The sequence below is a fragment of the Mesocricetus auratus genome, unplaced genomic scaffold, assembly GCF_017639785.1.
Source record: "Mesocricetus auratus isolate SY011 unplaced genomic scaffold, BCM_Maur_2.0 Super-Scaffold_100014, whole genome shotgun sequence".
Classification (NCBI taxonomy): domain Eukaryota; kingdom Metazoa; phylum Chordata; class Mammalia; order Rodentia; family Cricetidae; genus Mesocricetus; species Mesocricetus auratus.
In genome coordinates, this window is record NW_024429197.1 from 29,792,884 (window position 1) to 29,812,036 (window position 19,153).

A 19,153-nucleotide genomic window follows, 5' to 3' on the forward strand; every position below is an offset into this window, starting at 1 on the left:
ACATGTGGAGCCTCTTGTTTTTACAGACAGGAGGCTCATGGGAGAAAGGGGATTGCCTCGGGTCACAGGGAGGGGAGGAGGCTGGGAATGACTCATGACTTCCTGGACAGTGTTCCTTCCACCACCGCGCTGGCAACCTCCTGAAGGGGGCCTCCTTGGTCAGCTTCCTCCAACCCCTGCTGGTTGCAAGGTCTTGTCCTCAGTGAATCCCCTGGCTCCCCTCAAGGTTTAATGCACAGGGCTCCCTGCACACTCACTGATCCAGTAGGGGCACCAAAGGCTGACCCTGAATGAAAGGACTAGCTCAAGACTGGAAGTGAGCAGGTGACCAAGGGGGAAGACAGTGTGTCCTCCGGTCCCTATGCAGCTGCCCTCACACCTACCCGTATCACACAGTCCCTCCACCCTGCAAGACGCCAGGCAAGAAGAGATCTGTGGCCTCACAAACCCTGAGGAAAGGCTGAGGCTCAGAGAGATCTAGACTTCCCCCAGGGCCACACACACAGAGGGATCTAAGTCAGGATTGGCAGCAGGCCCATGGTCCCTCAGCACCATTCTGTCTAGCCCAGCTCCAGCCCTGGACTGGGCAGATGGAAGGTACCCAAAGGTTGGCAGTTACCTTGTTTCCTGAAAAGCCGACGAACTCGAGCAGTCTCAGGATCCTAGTGGGGAGCATGGACAGCGTCTGTGGGGTCAGAGGCAGTGGGTGTGTGGGCATCCTAGGGAAAGTCAGAGGACCCCACCATGGCTAGCCCTTTACCCAGGTAAGAGAGAGTGGCCACCTCATCCACCATCTCCCTGAACCAGCTCCTTCCTCCACAAGCAGGCTCAGAATTTCCACGTCATTCCAACCCAGCCTATGCTGCTCCCTCTACCTGGAACTCCCTTCCCTGCCTGGAACTCTTGGTGGATCTAAGTCAACTCAATGCTTATCTCTGTCCTCTGGGAACACCCCAGTGGCCCTGAAGGCACATATAGACTCTCGAAGTGGTCACCCTCTGTGGCACTCCAACTCAAGCCCCTTAAGGCTGGTCATATTTAAGAATCATCTCTAGGTCCCAAGTCTAGCACACACGCAGGCACAATGGCACACAGGGGTGACTGTGTGTGGGATAAGGACATGCAGGGAAGCTACATCTGGGGCCCAGACACTGAAGAAATGAGGGGCTCGTACTCACCAGGTTGAAGGCTCCTACACCAAGCTTCACGCCTCCTTCAAAGTGCCTATGGCTCTCTCCTTTGCAGTATTGTGAGGACTGGACAAGGCTATCCAGTTCCCTGTGGGGAGGGTGCTGATTAGCCACACACTGGAGCCAGGCTGGGATCCATCCCCCCATCTCCCTTACAGAGTGGGCTCAGAACTCAACAGTGGTGGATTTAGAGTTCTACAGACCCAGTGAGCTGATACTCAATGAATTTCCATCTTGTCTTCCATGACAAACGCGTATTCCTCATCCCTAAATGGTACCACATTCTCCCTGGTGGTACAGTGCCCTCCACCGACTTCAACTGCCATCTTAGGCTGGATAATTCTTTGCTGGGGAGAAGGAGAGAACCTGTTCCCAGTGTAGGATGTTTAAGACATCCCTATCCTCCTCTGTCTCATGAGTGGGACAACCAGGATGTCTGCGAGCAGTGTCTCACAGGAGGCACAGTCACACCCAATGAGAGCACCCTGTCCCCCAGGACATTTCCTAGGAGCTTGCTCGGCTGCAATCAAATCCTATTTCTCCTAGGTACCAACAGCACAGAACCCCCAGCCCAGCACAGAGGCTTTCTAGACAGCAACCACCCACAGACTTCTCCGTGTGAAGCACTAGAGGGCAGCAGGGAGCACAACAGCCCCACCCTGTCCCCACAGCTCTACCATCCAAGGGACAGTCCCTACCTATCACTTGAAAAGAAAAGAACCCTGGGGCTGAACTTAGTCTGGGGATAAAGAGGGGTTCTTAGATGGTATTTAAGTGGAGAGGTGATTGTGAATTAGAACCTGGGAGGTGATTGTGAGCTAGAACCTGGGAGGTGATTGTGAGCTAGAACCTGGGAAGTGATTGTGAATTAGACCCTGGGGGGTGATTGTGAGCTAGAACCTGGGAAGTGATTGTGAGCTAGAACCCAGGAGGTGATTGTGAGCTAGAACCTGGGAGGTGATTGTGAGCTAGAACCTGGGAGGCGATTGTGAGCTAGAACCTGGGAGGCGATTGTGAGCTAGAACCTGGGAGGCGATTGTGATCTAGAACCTGGGAGGTGATTGTGATCTAGAACCTGGGAGGTGATTGTGAGCTAGAACCCAGGAGGTGATTGTGAGTTAGAACCCGGGAGGTGATTGTGAGCTAGAACCTGGAAGGTGATTGTGAGCTAGAACCTGGGAGGCGATTGTGAGCTAGAACCTGGGAGGCGATTGTGAGCTAGAACCTGGGAGGTGATTGTGATCTAGAACCTGGGAGGTGATTGTGATCTAGAACCTGGGAGGTGATTGTGAATTAGACCCTGGGGGGTGATTGTGAGCTAGAACCTGGGAAGTGATTGTGAGCTAGAACCTGGGAGGTGATTGTGAGCTAGAACCTGGGAGGTGATTGTGAATTAGAACCTGGGAGGTGATTGTGAGCTAGAACCCGGGAGACGATTGTGAGCTAGAACCTGGGAGACGATTGTGAGCTAGAACCCGGGAGGTGAGTAGGAATTAGCCCAGTGCAGACTATTCTGACAGAGACAATATGTTAGAAAGCTGTGAGGCATACTTGAATTGCTGAGAGCAGGCCTAAGGATCTGTAGCAGAGTGATGTGAGAGGCAGCAGAGATGCGGGAGGGGGCGCTCATTGGCTGATTGGACCCAGAGCTCCATTCTGTAAGCAAGAGGGGCCTCAGGAATTGGGAGAGGTAGCCTGACCAGGTGTGTGCAATGCAGTCACCATTCTAGAAGCTAGCAAGGATACTGGAGAGACTAAAGCACTTGTCTGGTTGTTCCTGGATAATTCCAGCACAAGTCTTTAAGGTGTCCTGTGCAGGGAACAGTCTCCCTGGTGGGGAAGGTAAAGACAGCATGTGTTCTCAAATATAATAAGAAATAAGTTCTAATGTATAACTTAGGGGAGGGGAGGGCTGGGTTTTCAGAGCCGTATCTAATGTCAGACTTGAAGATAAGGGACTGCAGCACCTTACTGGGTAAAAGTGCTCTGGGCTAAGTCTTCAGGGTTTTAACCATCAGCACAGCTTATCCCTGACCCAGAGGACTTTTATCAGGGACCCAGATACAGTATGGGGATGATCTAGCCCTTGGCGCCTGTGGTAGTGTGAATGTAATTGGCCCCTATAAGCTCATAGGGAACACACTATTGGGAGGTGTGGCTTTGTGGAGTAGGTGTGGCCTTATTAAAAGTATGTCACTGGGGAGTGGACTTTGAGGTCTCATATATGCTCAAGACATGCCCAATGTCTCAGACCACTTCCTGTTGCCTCCGGGTCAAAATGTAGTCAGCACCATGTCTGCCTGCACACCACCACATTGCACCATGATGATAATGGAGCAAACCTCTGAAAATGTAAGCCACCCCAATTAAATATTTTTTCCTTTACAAGAGCTGCATGGTCATGGTGTCTCTTCACAGTAATAGAAACCCTAAGTAAGACAGGGAGCATGCATCTGTATGTATATATACAGATATATGTGTGTATATACATGTAAACCTGTATGTTAAAAAGGTCAAAGAAGACTTTATAGGAACAGCAGCACCTGGGCCTTTAGATATATGTAGTTCTGCTGCTGTTCCTTTAAGCCCTCTGTCCATCCACCTCCTTGCCCACCAGGGCAGGCTGTTTGGGTAGACTTTGAGTCAGCTTCTTCCCCAGCAGACAAGGCATTCAAAAGCCAAACATACAAGGATAGCCAGAAAACCAGGAGAACATTATTCCAGAAAATGGAGGTTCTGGGGGTGCAGAAATATAAGTTTGTAGCTTTCTAGACTTTGGGCCTCCCACAATGCAGTCTGAGGGCACAGGTAATAGACTCCTTGGCCCCAGGCTCCCAGCTCTCCACAGGCTGACCCCGCTTACTTGTAAGTCTGGTAGCTGTTTCGAACTTTGATGCCACCCTTGATGAAGCTCACCATGTTCTCATCCTGTGGTGGGGAGAGATGAAGAGACCTGGGTCCAAGCCGGGCGTTGGTGGTGCACGCCTTTAATCCCAGCACTCGGGAGGCAGAGGTAGGCAGATCTCTGTGAGTTCGAGGCTAGCCTGGTCTACAGAGCGAGTGCCAGGACAGCTTCCAAAATAATACAGAGAAACCCTATCTCGAAAAACCAAAAAAAAAAAAAAAAAGAAAGAAAGAAAGAAAGAAAGAAAGAAAGAAAGAAAGAAAGAAAGAAAAGACCTGGGTCCAAGGCAAGTAACTGTAGGCTGGAGGGTCACACAAGGCTGTGGGCCTTGACAGCCCTTCACCCTGTGCCCAGATCTATGACAGGTGAGGCGGGAGTGGTCAGAGCTCACCCAAAGCAAGCTGTCACAACCTCCTTAGACACACACACACACACACACACACACACACACACACACACACACTCAGAGTCAACAGTGTGCCCCTCTAGGTAGAAGGACCATGTGAGATGAGGAGGGTTGCTCAGTTTTGGTATACTAAAGATAACTACTGTAATGTATTATTTAAAGTCCCAGCAATCCCCAGCCTGTCTGGTGCCTCAATCCTGGGTGTTCACTCAGAAAATGAGTGCTCATGGGCTGAAAAGCATTATCAGGAATGTCCACAGCATCAGTGTCCATGAAACCAAGAACCAAAGCAATCAAGGCTCACCCATGGAAGCTAGGTAAACTGAGGCATTTATATAAGATAATATTACCCAGCCACACAAAGACAGATGGAGAATCCCAGCTCCACACAACTGGAAGCCTTTGTGACACAAAACCAAAGAATATCCATATGCTGTTTAGACACAACTGGGAAACACTAAGGCAGGAATGATAAGGAAAATAATGGCTTTTCCGGGAAGGAAACTGGGACAGTGTCAGGGTAGAAGGATGATTCTTGCTGTGTAGGCTCTGGCCTCTAGCAGAATCAGGGTATGTGTGTGACAATAATATATAATAAAAAGCAAGTAAAATAAAATGCCATTCTTGTTTCAATGAATCCTAAATTGAGGATTAGGATTAGTCCAGCTCCAATCACCTGAGAGCCAGAAAGATTTTAAAAACTAGGGATACCTCTCTATGACACCCATGAACCACATCAATGACATGGCATGGCATGATCATCCTAAAGGCGCACTAGAGGCATTTATACCTTGACAGTAACCAATGGCTCTCTAATTGGAGTTAAGACCCACTCGGTAAGAGGGAAACCATGCCTACTATTGGAAACATAGCCAACTACTAGTGCCAGTGAAGTTATAAGTATCGGAGGAGAATCTATATCCATTAATTTAACAAGCCAGAATAATCTCTAACAACAGTCTATAAACATTTGTCCTTATACTCACAGATATTTCCCTCATCAAGGAAAATCTTTGCAACAGATGGAGACCATAACAGAAAAATCTCAACCAATTAAAACACAGTTGTGGCACCCAGACCCAATGGATACATCTATAAAATGTTTCCACACCTAAGGCTCATGGAATATTGCAGAATAGGGGGCAAAGATTGTGAGGATCAGGACGTTTGCTGAGAGATTGTGTCTCCTAGGAGATCTGAAGCCATACCCATAAGGTCACACCAACATGACTCCCAACAGTGAGCTGACCAAGAATGACACTAGTGGACATGCCAAAGTGTGCAGGGACAAGCCCAAGAAGCCCCAACCCTACACAAAAATCTATAGGCAACTGAGGAAAGCTGGGAATGGGAGGGGTGGTCCTCTCCATGGAAGAGTACACCAACTAGTTGCCCACTGTCAACTGTCAGCCCTGAAAACATAGATACGAGTAACATGATGCAGATTAAAGTTACATTTATGAATATATGTATATACATGTTTATTGTAATACATATATTGAATGCAATAACAATTAGTGAAAAAAGAGGTCATACATTTGAAGGAAAGAAGTATTTGAGAGGGCTTAGAAGAAAGGAAAGGGGAAAATGTTATAATTAAATTATACTTTTTTTTAAAAAAGAGCTAACCAGTGGTGGCACACACCTTTAATCCCAGCACTTGAGAGGCAGAGGTAGGCAGAGCTCTGAGTTTGAAGCCACCCTGGTCTACAGAGCGAGTTCCAGAACAGCCAAGACTACACGGAGAAACTCCGTCTTGAAAATGGGAAAAGAAAACATACACACAAGTAGTATTATATGGACTGATATATTGGCTCATTGGCTGTTCTTCCAGAGGACCTAGGTTCAATTCCCAAAACCCACATGGTGGTTCACAAATGTCTTTAACTTCAGTTCCAAAGAATCTAATGCTCTCTTCTGGCCTCTGAGGACACAAGGCATGCAAATAGTATACAGACATACATGTAGGCAAAACACCCACCCACATACAATACAATAATAAAGTAACTTTTTTTTTTGGTTTTTCAAGACAGGGTTTCTCTGTGGCTTTGGAGCCTGTCCAGCTTGGTCTACCCAGCCAGTTCCAGGACAGGCTCCAAAACAATACAGAGGAACCCTGTCTCGAAAAACAAAAATAAATAGTACCCAACACTAAAATGCATCTCCTCCAACACACATACATACATGCATGAGGGTGATGATGGTTGTCATATGCTAACCAAGGAGTTCTAGTAAAACTGTAGTGACAGGGGCTGGAGAGATGGCTCAGAGGTTAAGAGCACTGGCTGCTCTTCCAGAGGTCATGAGTTCAATTCCCAGCAACCACATGGTGGCTCACAACCATCTATAATGAGATCTGGCGCCCCCTTCTGGCCTGAAAGCATACATGCAGACAGAATACTGTATACATAATAAATACAATCTTTAAAAAAAAAAACTGTAGTGACCGTATGCATGATTCCCACTGTGGTAGGGAGACTCATCTCTGACTTGGTCAGACCCAAACTCAAATCCCAGTTCACTGCTTGCTAATCCTGTGGCCTTAGGGAGAGGAGTCCCCGCTCTAAGACTCTGCTTTGCTGTCCCATGAGGGGTTAAGTAACAAGTGTAAACACATCAGAAAGGACTTCACGTTACGGGAGTTATGCAAGCACGACATATCCAGGGACTAGGGAGACAGTTCCCACAGCCAAGTGCTTGCCACAGAAGCCAAAGGACAGAACTTGATCCCTGGAACCCATTTATGAAGCCAGATGAAGTAGAGTCCATCTGTAATCTCTCCCAGAGGATGGAGGCCGAGACAGGAGAATCAGACTCTCAGGCCAGCTAGCCTGGAGTACACAGCTCAGCAGCAGAAATAACAAGAGAGCCTGTGTATCAAAAACAAAGTAGGAGAACCAATTCCCAAAAAGTGCTCCTCTGACCTCCACACATCTATGGCATGCCTCTCCCCCACCATCACAGGCGAGCGCACGCACACTTGCATACACAAATGCATGCACTAAATAAATATGTTAAAAGATAGAGAGGAAGAGAAGGACACCTGATATCAGCCATTCTCCATGCACACACCACACTGAATGCACATGCACACATGCACACACCATACAACATACACATGAGCACACCACACACACATATACATACCACACACACATGCATACACACACACCACACACACATATACACACCACACACACATGCATACACACACACACTACACACACATGTACACACCACACACACATGTAATATGACAATCTATAGACCTGCAAAAGCCTGCTATATTTTACAAGTGTTTGCTGCATAAACCAAGCAAAGAAGACCTGTGCCAATGCCTGCGTCCATGTGACTTGACAGAAGCAGCAGCAGTGACCCGAAGGATTGAGAACACTAGGTGGAAACACCTACCCTCCTCATCCAGCTTGGCCAGGGTTGGGACTCTGAACCTTAGGCTTTGTCATTCTCAGGGCAAGTTGTGCTTGGGCACGGTGACTGCCCCAGAATTCTTAGGCTCTCTGCACACGTGTGGGGTGGGCTGGGGTGAGGGAGCTTCCTTACCTGCAGGAAGGTCAGGGCTGCTCTCTGAAGCAGGCACTCTGCATAACAGACCTCGGCGTGGATTTCCTCTGCAGGGAAAAACCAAAGCCTGGGGTTCTAGGCAGGAGGCTCAAGTAAAGGCATATTCCCAATGGGGCACATAATGTCACACAGCTTTCCACACAGCCCTGGGTCTGAGGAGCAAGGCCACGTTTTCCAGGCTTCCAGGTGCTTAGCTGATGATGGTTGGGCTTCTCTGGTGGTTGGGCTTCTCCTGTTCTAACCCTTCCTCCAAAGGCCCCAGGCCAGAGCCACCTGTGTCCCAGCATTAGATCATAGCACTGGCCCCTTGGAAACACCAGAATGGATAACTTTTCTCTCCTCCCCTCCACACTCCCTCCCCATCTCCGGACCAGCAGAGCCCATGCTTGAAAAGACATCTTGGACACCACACCTTCCGTGAACTGGTCCATGGTGGAACGGTGGACTAGGTTGCTGAAAGAGTCCGACATAGAAGACTTCCTCCGATGCCTGGAGAAGGAAGAAGGCCTCTGGTGATTCCATGAGGTTGAAAGAGGGACCAGCCCACATCACACAGCTGTCTCAGTCCAGGGCTTGCTTACTGGAATCCTTCCTCCTTCATTCCTTCCTTCATTGTGCTGGGGTTCAAACTCAGAGCACCCCATGTGCTGGACAAGTTCTCTACCAACTGAGTCACCATCCCTAGTTCGGGCTTTCTAATATTTTGGCCTTGTTCCTTGCTGTCTCTGGGCCCCTTTAGGACCATGCTCAGGCATCGCCTCCCCAAGAGCCATCCGCACTATGGGACGAAGCCTATAGTGCCTCCAGCTTGCCTGCCTCACATTAGATGTCAGGGAGGGGGTCTGAGTCCCCTTAGGTAGTGTAAACTGCAGAACTGCCTGAGTCTAATGATTCTCTAGGTCACCAGGGCCTGGGTCAGAGTAGATGTGAGCGAATGTAGTGGTAAATGATGCCACCAGGACACAAACACTCAGGGACAGTTAGTTCATTCATAGACTGTGGACTAAACTCACTAACGTACACACCAGGTCCCCAGGGCAACTGTGTCTCATAAGTCATCACACCTCTTTTATAAATGAAGGAAGCTGAATCCTGAGAGAGACCTGCTTAAGACCAAATAAAAGTGGTGGAGACAAAATCCATTTTCTCCCCAGTGATTGGCTCAGACAAGGCTCTACAGCCATGCCAACAGGGACAGCTGTCAGCACCGGAAGACACAGGCCTCTTAGCCAGAAGAAGCAGTACTTAAGCGACACACCAGGTACTTGGTTAGGAAGGAGACAGAAGGGTGGCCTCACTACCCTGTCCCTGTCCCCACAACTCCCACCTCTGACACAGCGACTGGGCTTCCTTCATCATGTTGCCAGCAAGCAGGATGTCCTGGGGGTCGAAGGTCATCATGGCCTGCATCTCCAGGATGGTGGCATACGTCAGCGAGTGGTACATGCTCTCCTTGGTTCTGTGGGACAAAGTGGGTATTGAGAGCACCAGAGGTGGTGGCTGACTGCGGGGGACATGATTCCGAAGTCTGATCCATTCATGGCATCTCAAATGACCTCCATCCAAGGAGGAAGGGGGGACAGGACTGGGAGTGAGGTACAGAAGGTAAATGGGGATCAACATGGTAACAATGCATTGCAGACAAGAAACTGCCAAGAGGTTAAAAACTAATTAAAAAACAAAAGATCTTGGTGCAGTTCCCAGCTCCTTTTCTTCCTGCTGAGTGACCTTCCCAGGTAGGGGACACGGGTTCTGGCCTGAGGCTGTTCTTACCCACTCAGTGTACACACACACACACACACACACACACACACACACACACACACACACACACACACGCACACACACACGCACATGCACGCACGCACGCACGCACTCACTCACAGGCACGCATCCCACCGCAGTCCTGCCCGTCTCCAGAACCATCCAGACCCATTAGTACTGCTTCCCCATCTATTCTGACCTACAGCACCAGGCTGAATCTCTCAGCACTCAAGACCATAACCCTGGGGCCAGGAAGATGGCTCAGCAGGAAAAGGTGCTTGCCATGGAGCCTGACAAGCCAAACCCCCCACACTTTCCCCTTCCAGGACCTTCCCAGGCTGCTCCCCAAGACTGAGATGTCTTCCTTCTGACCCACATCTTCTGACTCAGTCACCACAGGCCTCAGCCTTCAAGACCCCTGGGAATTTAGGCTCTCCTTGGGACCCGCACGCCTATGACAAGGCACAGCCCACACTCTGCCTGAGTCAAGCTTAACTCTCCTTTGGCAGACTGTGGGTGCCGTGGGGCAGGGCTTGTTGTGACTCATCTCTGTGACCTGCTGTGACAGGGCTGAGCCAGAGTGGCCTCAGAAAGCCTTCGCTTCCTGCCTCCCTGTATTCAACAGACCCAGGTGGGAGGGCCTAGGCCCTGCCCTGGATGAAATGACAGTCACTGAAGATCCACTATGGAGGACCTCATCCTTTCTGGGGATCAGAGTGGAGATTGGGTGGGGGACTGGGGGACCTGGTGGGGAGGGCGGGGGAGGAGGGGAGGGAAAGGGACCTGGGATTGACATGTGAAACAAGATTGTTTCTAACCTAAATAAAATAATAATTATTATTTTTTTTAAAAAAAAGGTGTCCCAGGGTATGAGGACAGCATTTAGCCCCATATGGAGGGGGCAGGGGACAAAAAGTGGCCTGGAAAAATGCCAGCTCCTTGTTGCACTTGAAGGAACCCCTTAGCAGCCTGGAACTTGGCTGTTACTCCAAGGGGTGATGGTGCTGGATGGCTGGGGCCACTGAGCCGTGGCAGGGGAACTGCACTTTGGTTCCCTCCCTCAAGTGCCTTCGTCAATTATTCACAAAACTCCTCAGCACCAGGCCAATGCTGGAAATGTCAGGTGAGAGAGATGAGTAAGTTTCAGGCAGGGTTTTATTGTTAGATCATGTGACTTGAGCCATCTTCCTTTCTAGGTAAGGCCCATGGATGGGTTACTCTTTTCCTACTGGGTGGTCCTCAGAGGTTAGGTTTTGGGGTTTTGTTTTACTTTGTTTTGAGACAGGGTCCTAGACGTCATTAAACAGATCTCCCTCTATTTCCCGTGTGCTGGGATTGCAGGCACGCACCACTATCTGTCAAGATTCTTGAGGACCGAAGGAACAAGAGGCTGGAGGATTTCTCCCTACCCCGCCAGTTCCCAGATGCCTTCCAATCTGCGCCATGACTGCTCTGAGTAGGAACAGCGGCCTGGCCCGTGGAAAGTGTCTGTCTCTGGGGTGGGAGGTAAGGGGGATGGATGCTGAACCTGGACTTGAGAGTCCCAGAGACCCCCACAAAGGAAAAAAAAGTTAAGAGGAAGGGAGGGACAGAGGGAAGGAGGGAGGATGAATATAGCAATCTTTCTGTCCTGCAGTTTCTACAATGACTGACGTTGTTCTTCCAGATTTCAGACCACATCTCCCTGCTCAGTAAATGTGAGTCCCTGGTGTCCCTCTGTCCCACCAGTGTCCAGAGTCACTGCCTTGAGGGCCTCACCTAACAGAACCAACAGCATCCCTCAGAACATTCCTGGCTTCCTGGCCTCTCCCCAGGATTTCTCTGCCCTGTCTTCCCTCTCCCTTTGGGTCCTGAGCCCCAGGACTCAGCCCTACCCACCCAGTGTCACCTGCTGGCCCGGAAGGAAGGAGCCCTGCCCAGGCAGCTGGCAGACAAAGTGGAATTTCTAGTCTGAGATTCAAGGCCCTAACATGTACCTGTGGCTAAGAATCCTGGCCCTCACCAGTCCACCAACTGAATACTCCAATCTGGAGTAGCCTGGAATGGGAAATAGGATACAGAAGTGTGGTGACCCCTCCAAATTCAAACGTACAGTGTTTTGTGTGTGCCTCGTTTGTAATGTGGTACCTGGACCCCTGAGCTGAACCCAGCTCTGTGAAAGGATGCTTCCTGGAGTCCCAACTCCTAGGGCCCAGGCCAGCTATCATGATGGCGGACAGTGCAGATGGTGGACCTGGAGGCTTCTCAAGCAGTCACTAGCAGTCAAGGCTGAGCCTTGTCAAATCCTTGGCAGACTTCCTTCCCCGCCTCAGCCTCCTCGCCCTGAGCCCTCCAACCTTCTGCTGTACCCAGCTAGGAATCCCAGACTGTGGCTACAAAACTGCCCAACTCCCCCAAGCTGCCACTGAACAAGGTTGCAAGGAACTGCCCTGCAGACAGGTGACTTCTGAGCTGGAGCCAGCCTCAGCTAAGAGCCTCATCCTGCTCAGAAACAAATTTCCTCTCCTTGTCATCCCTCAGTACAGCCTGGGCCCTCATGCTTAGCAGGTGGCCTCGCCTCTTCCTCACGGAAGCTCCAGGACATGGCATGGGCATACCCTGAACTTCCTGAGCCAGGAACACACTTATCTCGGCACGGGCCCTTCCCTACCCCTCCCTCCTCTTTAGGAGGAAGCCACATGAGGCCCTTCCAAGCAAGATGACCACACCACCCTGCATGAGACCTGGGAGAGCCCAGCGGTCCAGAATGCAGCCTGCAGCACAGGGTGGGGTTGGATTTGAATCTAAGCTCTGCCACTGACAAGCCATGGTCATTTATTCAACAGGAAAAATGACTGTGTTCCAGACAGTGCCCGGAGACAGTGCTGAGAATCATAGGCCAGCAGGCAGTGCAGACAGCCTTATCCAGAGATGCAGCATCCAGACAGCAGATGCAGAGGCAGGAAGGGACCGTGGTAAAACCTGTCAAGCCCAAGGAGCACAGAAGGGGTGACAGTTGTGAATGACTGTGGGCCCAACTTTCTCTGAAGTTTCAGTGGGTGTAAATGGGGTCAGGAGGCTGTGTCACTATTGTTGACCACCTCTCTAGAGCAGCGGTTCTCAGCAAAGATGATGAGGTACTTTTGCTCCACTCCTAGAAGGAAATCTGACAATTTCTGGAAAGTCTTTGGTTGTTGTGGGTAGAGCGTGATTTTACTTCCCTGGAACATCTGATCACTTTGGTTGCCCTAAGGTGAGATGCAGGGAACTTGACATTGACCTTCCAGATTGGCATAGGGAAACCATTTGTCCTAAAGTAGGGTGGGCATCTGGGTTCCTGGTGTGGTTACACACACCTACAATCCCAGAAATGGGCAACCCGAGGAAGGAGGATCTCAAGTTTGAGGTCATCCTGGACTAAATAGTAATATTTTGTCTCAAATAAAAGGGAATGATGGCTGGAAATATGACTCAGCAGTTAAAAGCATTTATTCTTGCTAAGGACCCAGGTTCAATTCCCAGCACCCACATGATGGGTCACAATTTCTTTTTTTAACTCCACTTCCAGGAAATATGAATCTCTCTTCTAGTCTGTGTCTGGATGCCAGGTACACACATGATACACAGACATACATACAGGCAAACATGAATACACATAAAATACAAGCAAGAATATAAAAAGAAGGCAGTTGGAGAGATAGCTCAGCAGCTAAAGCAGTTGCAGTCTGAGTATGGGGATTGGAGGATCCCCAGAAACTCACATAAATGCTGGATTGGTACGGTGGCCCACCTGTAATTCTACCCCAAGAATGTGGAGATGGGGGACCCCCAGAGCAAGCTGGGTAGTAGGAAATTAGTCATGTGATATGTGATCATGGAAGTAACGAGACATCAAGGGAAGGACTTAGTGACTCTCCCAGGGAAAAGACAGAAATGCAAGTGAGATCTCAGCAAGATGGCTCAGGGAGGGCAAGGGCACCTGCTGCCAAACCCCAGACCTGAGTTCAATCCCTGAATCCACACGATGGAGGGAGAAAACTGACTCCTCTGACTTCAACATGTGTGCAGTGTCCACACACACACACCACACACACACACAGACACACCACACACAGACACACACACACACACCACACACACACACAGACACACCACACACAGACACACACACACACACACACACACACACACACACACACACACAGCACACACACACACACACACACACACACACACACACACACACACACACACACAACCTTTAAAGAGAACCATAAAGGAGAAGGGAGGGGAGTGTGAACCTTAGAGAAGGCACACCTGGGAAGTCCACACCTGGCTGAAGAAGCAAAGGGAACAGAAAAGGGAACGTCCTAGAACAGAAAGAGTTGATTACAAAACTATAGAATGAAAGAGACCTTTGTCCCAGCCAACTGCTCTGAAACCTGGACAGACGGGAGTAGTAGGAGACCTGAAACATTTCTGAGAAGGGGACAGAGAAGACCACACATGGAGTAAGACCACACATGGAGTAAGACCACACATGGAGTAAGACCCAGCTGTCTTAGCCATGGTCGCTATTGCCATGGTGAAACACCACGACCAAAGGCAACTCGAGGAGGAAAGGGTTTATTCAGTTTACGCTTCCACAGCACTGTTCACCACTGAGGGAAGTCGGGACAGGAACTCATGCAGGGCAGGACCCTGGAGGCAGGAGCTGATGCAGAGGCCATGGAGGGTGCCGCTTACTGCCTTGCCCCTCCTGGCTTTCTCAGCCTGCTTTCTTCTAGAACTCAGGACCACCAGCCCACAATGGACTAGGCTCTCCCACATCAACCTGTAATTGATAAAATGCCCTGCAAGCTTCCCTGCAGTCTGATGTTGGGGAGGTGTTTTTCCCAACTGAGGCTCCCTCTCTAGCATGTGTCAAGCTGACAAAACCAGTTAGCACAACGGCTATAGTAGGTTCTGGGGAGTGGGTGAGTGATGCCTTTACACTTCTGACAGAAAAAAAAATCTCCATGCAACTGTTTGTTAGGAAACTTCTAGAAATCATGCTCTGGTAAAACGGAAGCAACACGAGGTCAGAATTATGAGGCAGAAGGGGCTGGGGCTGGAGGGGACAGTTGGACAAGGCCAGGAGGCCCTTGTCTCCCTCAAAAGGGTTTGGGGAAAGCAGGGCTCACGGCTTCCTTGGTATAACTTGAACATCTGGGGAGGACTTGGGATGGGGTCACCCAGTGGAGGGTTCTTCCCAGATGTTCAAACATACCAAGTATGTGTCTACCAAGTTAAGTGAAAAGGACAGCAAACTGGGAAATGCGGGACCGAGACCACTAACAACGCCAGCAAGGAAATGCCATCCAGCTCATCACGCACAGCTCACCCTGACAATGGGCAGTAATTACGAAGGAAAACTCCCGAAATGAAGCTGTGCCTGCAGCTGATTAGAGTTCCAGTGCTGGTCACAGTGGGCTACGTTTCTTGCCCACCTCTGGGTCGGAACACGCATCTTGTGACTGGTAGATAAAAACCCTTTGGAATCTATGACCTTAGCATACTACTAGCTAATCCAGAAGCTAAGGAGACCAAGAGCATCCTGAGACTGTAGTCAAGAGTCCCTCATCTTGTTCTGCCTGCCTCTCTGAGGTACCCACCCATGTATTCTACACTTGCCTTGATTTGTGACTTTCTCTGTTCTGTAGAACTGTAAAAACTTCCTGAGACCTCTTCCATACTGGAACATGGAATTTGGGGTAACCTAAATCTGTGCTCCCAGGACATGGTCACTCAAATGGCACCAGGATGAACGCTGAGGGCTGTGGTTTTGTGTGTGTCGACAAAGGTATAAGTGGTGTGCTGGTTATGAAGATATAGTAATATCAATTGGTAATTTGATTAAATATTGCAATACAGTAAGAGGGGGATGAGGGAAGCAATGTGGGGCGTGTGGGTAAGAAAGCTTTGTTTTTGCTTTTCAAGATAAAGATCTCATGTAGCCCAGGCTGGTCTTGAATTTGTTCTGTAAGAGTGGATGACTTTGAATTCCTGAACTTTCTCTCTACCTCCCAAGTATTGGGGTGAAGGGTGTACATCATCATATATAGTTAAGAAAGCTAAATTCTCTTGTTTTTAGAAAGGATCCTTCTGTGTTACCCTGGCTGTCCTGGAACTCACTATATAGACCAAGCTGGCCTCGAACTCATGGAGGTCCACCTGCCTCTGCCTCCCAAGTATGGGATTATAGGTGTGCACCACTATGTCCAGTGAAAGCTACATTTTTATCTACTAAGAGATGAGAATTTTAAAGTGACAAAACATTGAATTTTGGGCTAGTGAGATGACTCAGCATTACATGTCCTGAGAGCCCAAGTTTGATCCTAAGATCCCACAAGAGACCTGACTCCCTAGAGTTATTTTCTCTAACCTGTAGACACACACACACACACACACACACACACACACACACACTTTTATTAAAGGTGAATTTTATGGTACCTATCGTATACCTCAGTCTTAAAAACTGAAAAGCAGCGGAGGTTAGGAAAGGAACCCTGCATGTGCATCTTATTTAGAAATAGCATGCTGGGCCTGGCGGTGCTCCCGGCATTTGGGAGATGGAGTTAGGAGGATCTCAGCTCAGACGTTGGCTTGGCGACCCTGTCTCAAAACTAAACAAGCAACCCAACAGGGAACATTGGACAAATGCCTTAAAGTACAGCCCTCATCACTACCCGAAGGCCCACTGAATGTCCTAAAGGGGGAAGGAGCAGTTTAGAGAGGATTGGAGACCCCTCCCTGCTCCCTGCAGTGGACTGGAATAGGAATAGACTATCACAGCTTCCAATCACTGTGGAAATCATCTGGCTCTTCAAAGGCTGTGGAAGGGGTGATGGCCATTTGGATGAGACTTTTCAGGGGTCATGTTCTCACGGGCTCCTCTAATCCATGTCCATTCCCACGTGTGCACTTACACGCGTGCATACACACCCTAAGGCTCACCTGGGTTTGAGGTAGCTGAGTGCTTCTGAGAACTGGTTGGTGAGGAAGAGGTCCAGGGCTATCATGCACTGGTCCAGGGCCTCATGGAGGTTGCTCACAGGGGACCTGAATGAAGAAACAGACATGGAGCTGACAGCTGACTGAGTCTCGGCCCCTCCCGCCAGGACAGAGCCCCACTGGCCTGGTTGACATGATGACTAGGCCCCCTCTGGGCTGCTCACGCTGAGACACAGGGACAATTTACACCCACCTCTCAGTGTCCCCAACAGTGGAAGAAGGGAAGGTGTCATCTGAGACTCAATGGCAGGGTGGGGACGGGCTGAGGATGGGGAGTAAGGAAGCCAGAAGAACAAGCGTTTCTTACCCTTCACAAGTGTAAAGGGAATCCTTGTGCCCCTTCTGACCCATTGGGCTTTGCTGCCCCCTGAGGGGCACCACCCAACACTGGTCCCACCCTGTACCCCTCTGGGTTTTTCCTCTCCAGGTTCTTACTGACCTCAGGCCTCTCTACTCTAGAACTGACACTGTCACAATGGTCCATGGAAGGCAATGGTTCTGCATGAGCATTCCAAGGCCTTCCATACCCAAGTCCCAGGGACATCTCCTACATACCTGGCCCTCAAGTTCCCCTACAGCTCTTAGCATCCTACCTACATATTTAAATTACTGTCTGTCTCCCTCCACTACAATACAAGCTTCTAAAAAAACAGGAATCTTGCTTCGATCCCTCTGTATCCCCAGCCCTAGTGTCTGACACAAAGCAGGCTCCTAACAAATCCATGAGTGAGTGAATGAATGAATGAATGAAAACAAATGAAGTCTAAGGATGGGACTTTCCTGGGTCTCAACTTTCCCTTCTGAAAAATGAAAATGCCTCTTCTCCAAGAGCTGGATTTTTTCTTTCTTTTTTTTTTAAGATTTGTTTATTTATTATGAATACAACAGCCTGCCTCTATGTATGTCTGCACACCAGAAGAGGGCACCAGATCTCATTATAGATGGTTATAAGCCACCATGTGGTTGCTGGGAATTGAACTCAGGACCTCTGGAAGACCAGTCAGTGCTCTTAATCTCTGAGCCATCTCTCTAGCCCAAGAGCCAGATTTGAATGAGAGAAGGTGGTATAGTTTCTTTTGAGACAGGGTCTCCCTATTAGCCCTGGCTATTCTGGAACCCTTTATGTAGATCAGAATGGTCTGGAACCACAGAGATCCACCTGCCTGGGTGCTGGGATTTAAAGTATGTACTTGAAAGAAGGTTTGTATAGAAGCTTGTCACACTGCTGGAGAAAATCCTGATCTTCAAACCCCAGGAAAGAGAAAAAGTTTCCACTTAGGCCAAGTCCCACACATACCCTGAGGCCTGCCAGCAGGTCCTCCCAGGCAAACCGAGAAGCATCCAAAGCTTGCCTGCCCCTTGCCCCTTCTCCCCAGCCTGTTCCTGCTCAGCCTTGCCACTTTAATGAGCAACACATCTCCACCCAGTTTCTCAAGCCAGAAGTCTGATACCCACCCCTCTCATGGGGCTCCATCTCTCACCCACCTGCCTCCACATCTGTGGAGCTCCGGGCCAAGCTGCTGTCCGCCAGGAAAGCCCCCCCCTCCTCTGTGACCTCTTACCTAGTTTCTTAGTCCCTTTAATACCGTATTTCATGTCTCACAAGATGCTCTTCTCCCCTCTCTCATGTTCTGCATTTGTTTATTGGTGGCGGGTTTTGTACTTGTGTTTTAAATAATGAAGACCCTTTCCAAGGCGATAGAGAGCTACACCATGTGTGGAGATCAGCCGACAACTTGTGTGTCACAGGAACTGAACTCAGGTTGTCAGGCCTGGCAGCAAGCATGTTTACCTGCTGAGCCACATCTTGCCTGCCCTCCTTTGTCTTTTGAGACAGGGTCTCAGAATGCAGCTGTTGTGGTTTGAATGTGAAAGGTCAGCTATGGGCTCTTGTTTGAACACTCGGTCCCCAGCTGGTGGTGCTGAGTAGGGAGGTGGGGAAGTGGGTCACTAGGAGTGTGCCTTCAGGCTTTCTAGTCCAGCTCTGCTTCCTAAGCATAGACGAGATGTGAACAGTCGGCCTCCGACTCCTGCTGCCACAGTTTCCCCAGCATAACGGATAGCATCCCCCAGGAACTGGAAGCCCAGAGTAATCCCTTTCTTTCTTATATTGCTTGCATCAGAGTTATTTTATCACAGTCGCAGGGAAAGAAGCTAAGATAGGGCCTGGAGAGGTGGCTCAGCAGTTTAGAGCGCCTGCTGCTCTTGCAGGGCACGACGGTTCAATTCCCAGCACCTGCATGACGGCTGGCAACCATCCATAACTCCACC

The 19,153-nt window shown here is 49.5% G+C and overlaps 1 protein-coding gene across 5 annotated transcripts in view; it reads right to left on the minus strand.

The window, feature by feature from the left end:
- The window catches only part of Ttc39a (tetratricopeptide repeat domain 39A), a 44,230-nt gene that overhangs the window by 18,605 nt on the left and 6,472 nt on the right, over positions 1 to 19,153 (minus strand). For 3 of the 5 annotated variants that reach the window (XM_013114834.3, XM_013114836.3, XM_005072118.4), the window contains exons 2-8: positions 16,826 to 16,930; positions 9,411 to 9,542; positions 8,496 to 8,572; positions 8,063 to 8,130; positions 4,054 to 4,118; positions 1,179 to 1,278; positions 620 to 685 (exon numbers count right to left, since the gene is read on the minus strand). In XM_013114834.3, the coding sequence (XP_012970288.1) occupies positions 620 to 685; positions 1,179 to 1,278; positions 4,054 to 4,118; positions 8,063 to 8,130; positions 8,496 to 8,572; positions 9,411 to 9,542; positions 16,826 to 16,890 (573 nt within the window). In that variant the 5' untranslated portion in view covers positions 16,891 to 16,930. Of the gene's footprint in view, positions 1 to 619; positions 686 to 1,178; positions 1,279 to 4,053; positions 4,119 to 8,062; positions 8,131 to 8,495; positions 8,573 to 9,410; positions 9,543 to 16,825; positions 16,931 to 17,075; positions 17,095 to 17,189; positions 17,301 to 19,153 lie in introns of those variants that run through there. The other 2 variants (XM_040756975.1, XM_040756976.1) reach the window with 2 other exon arrangements.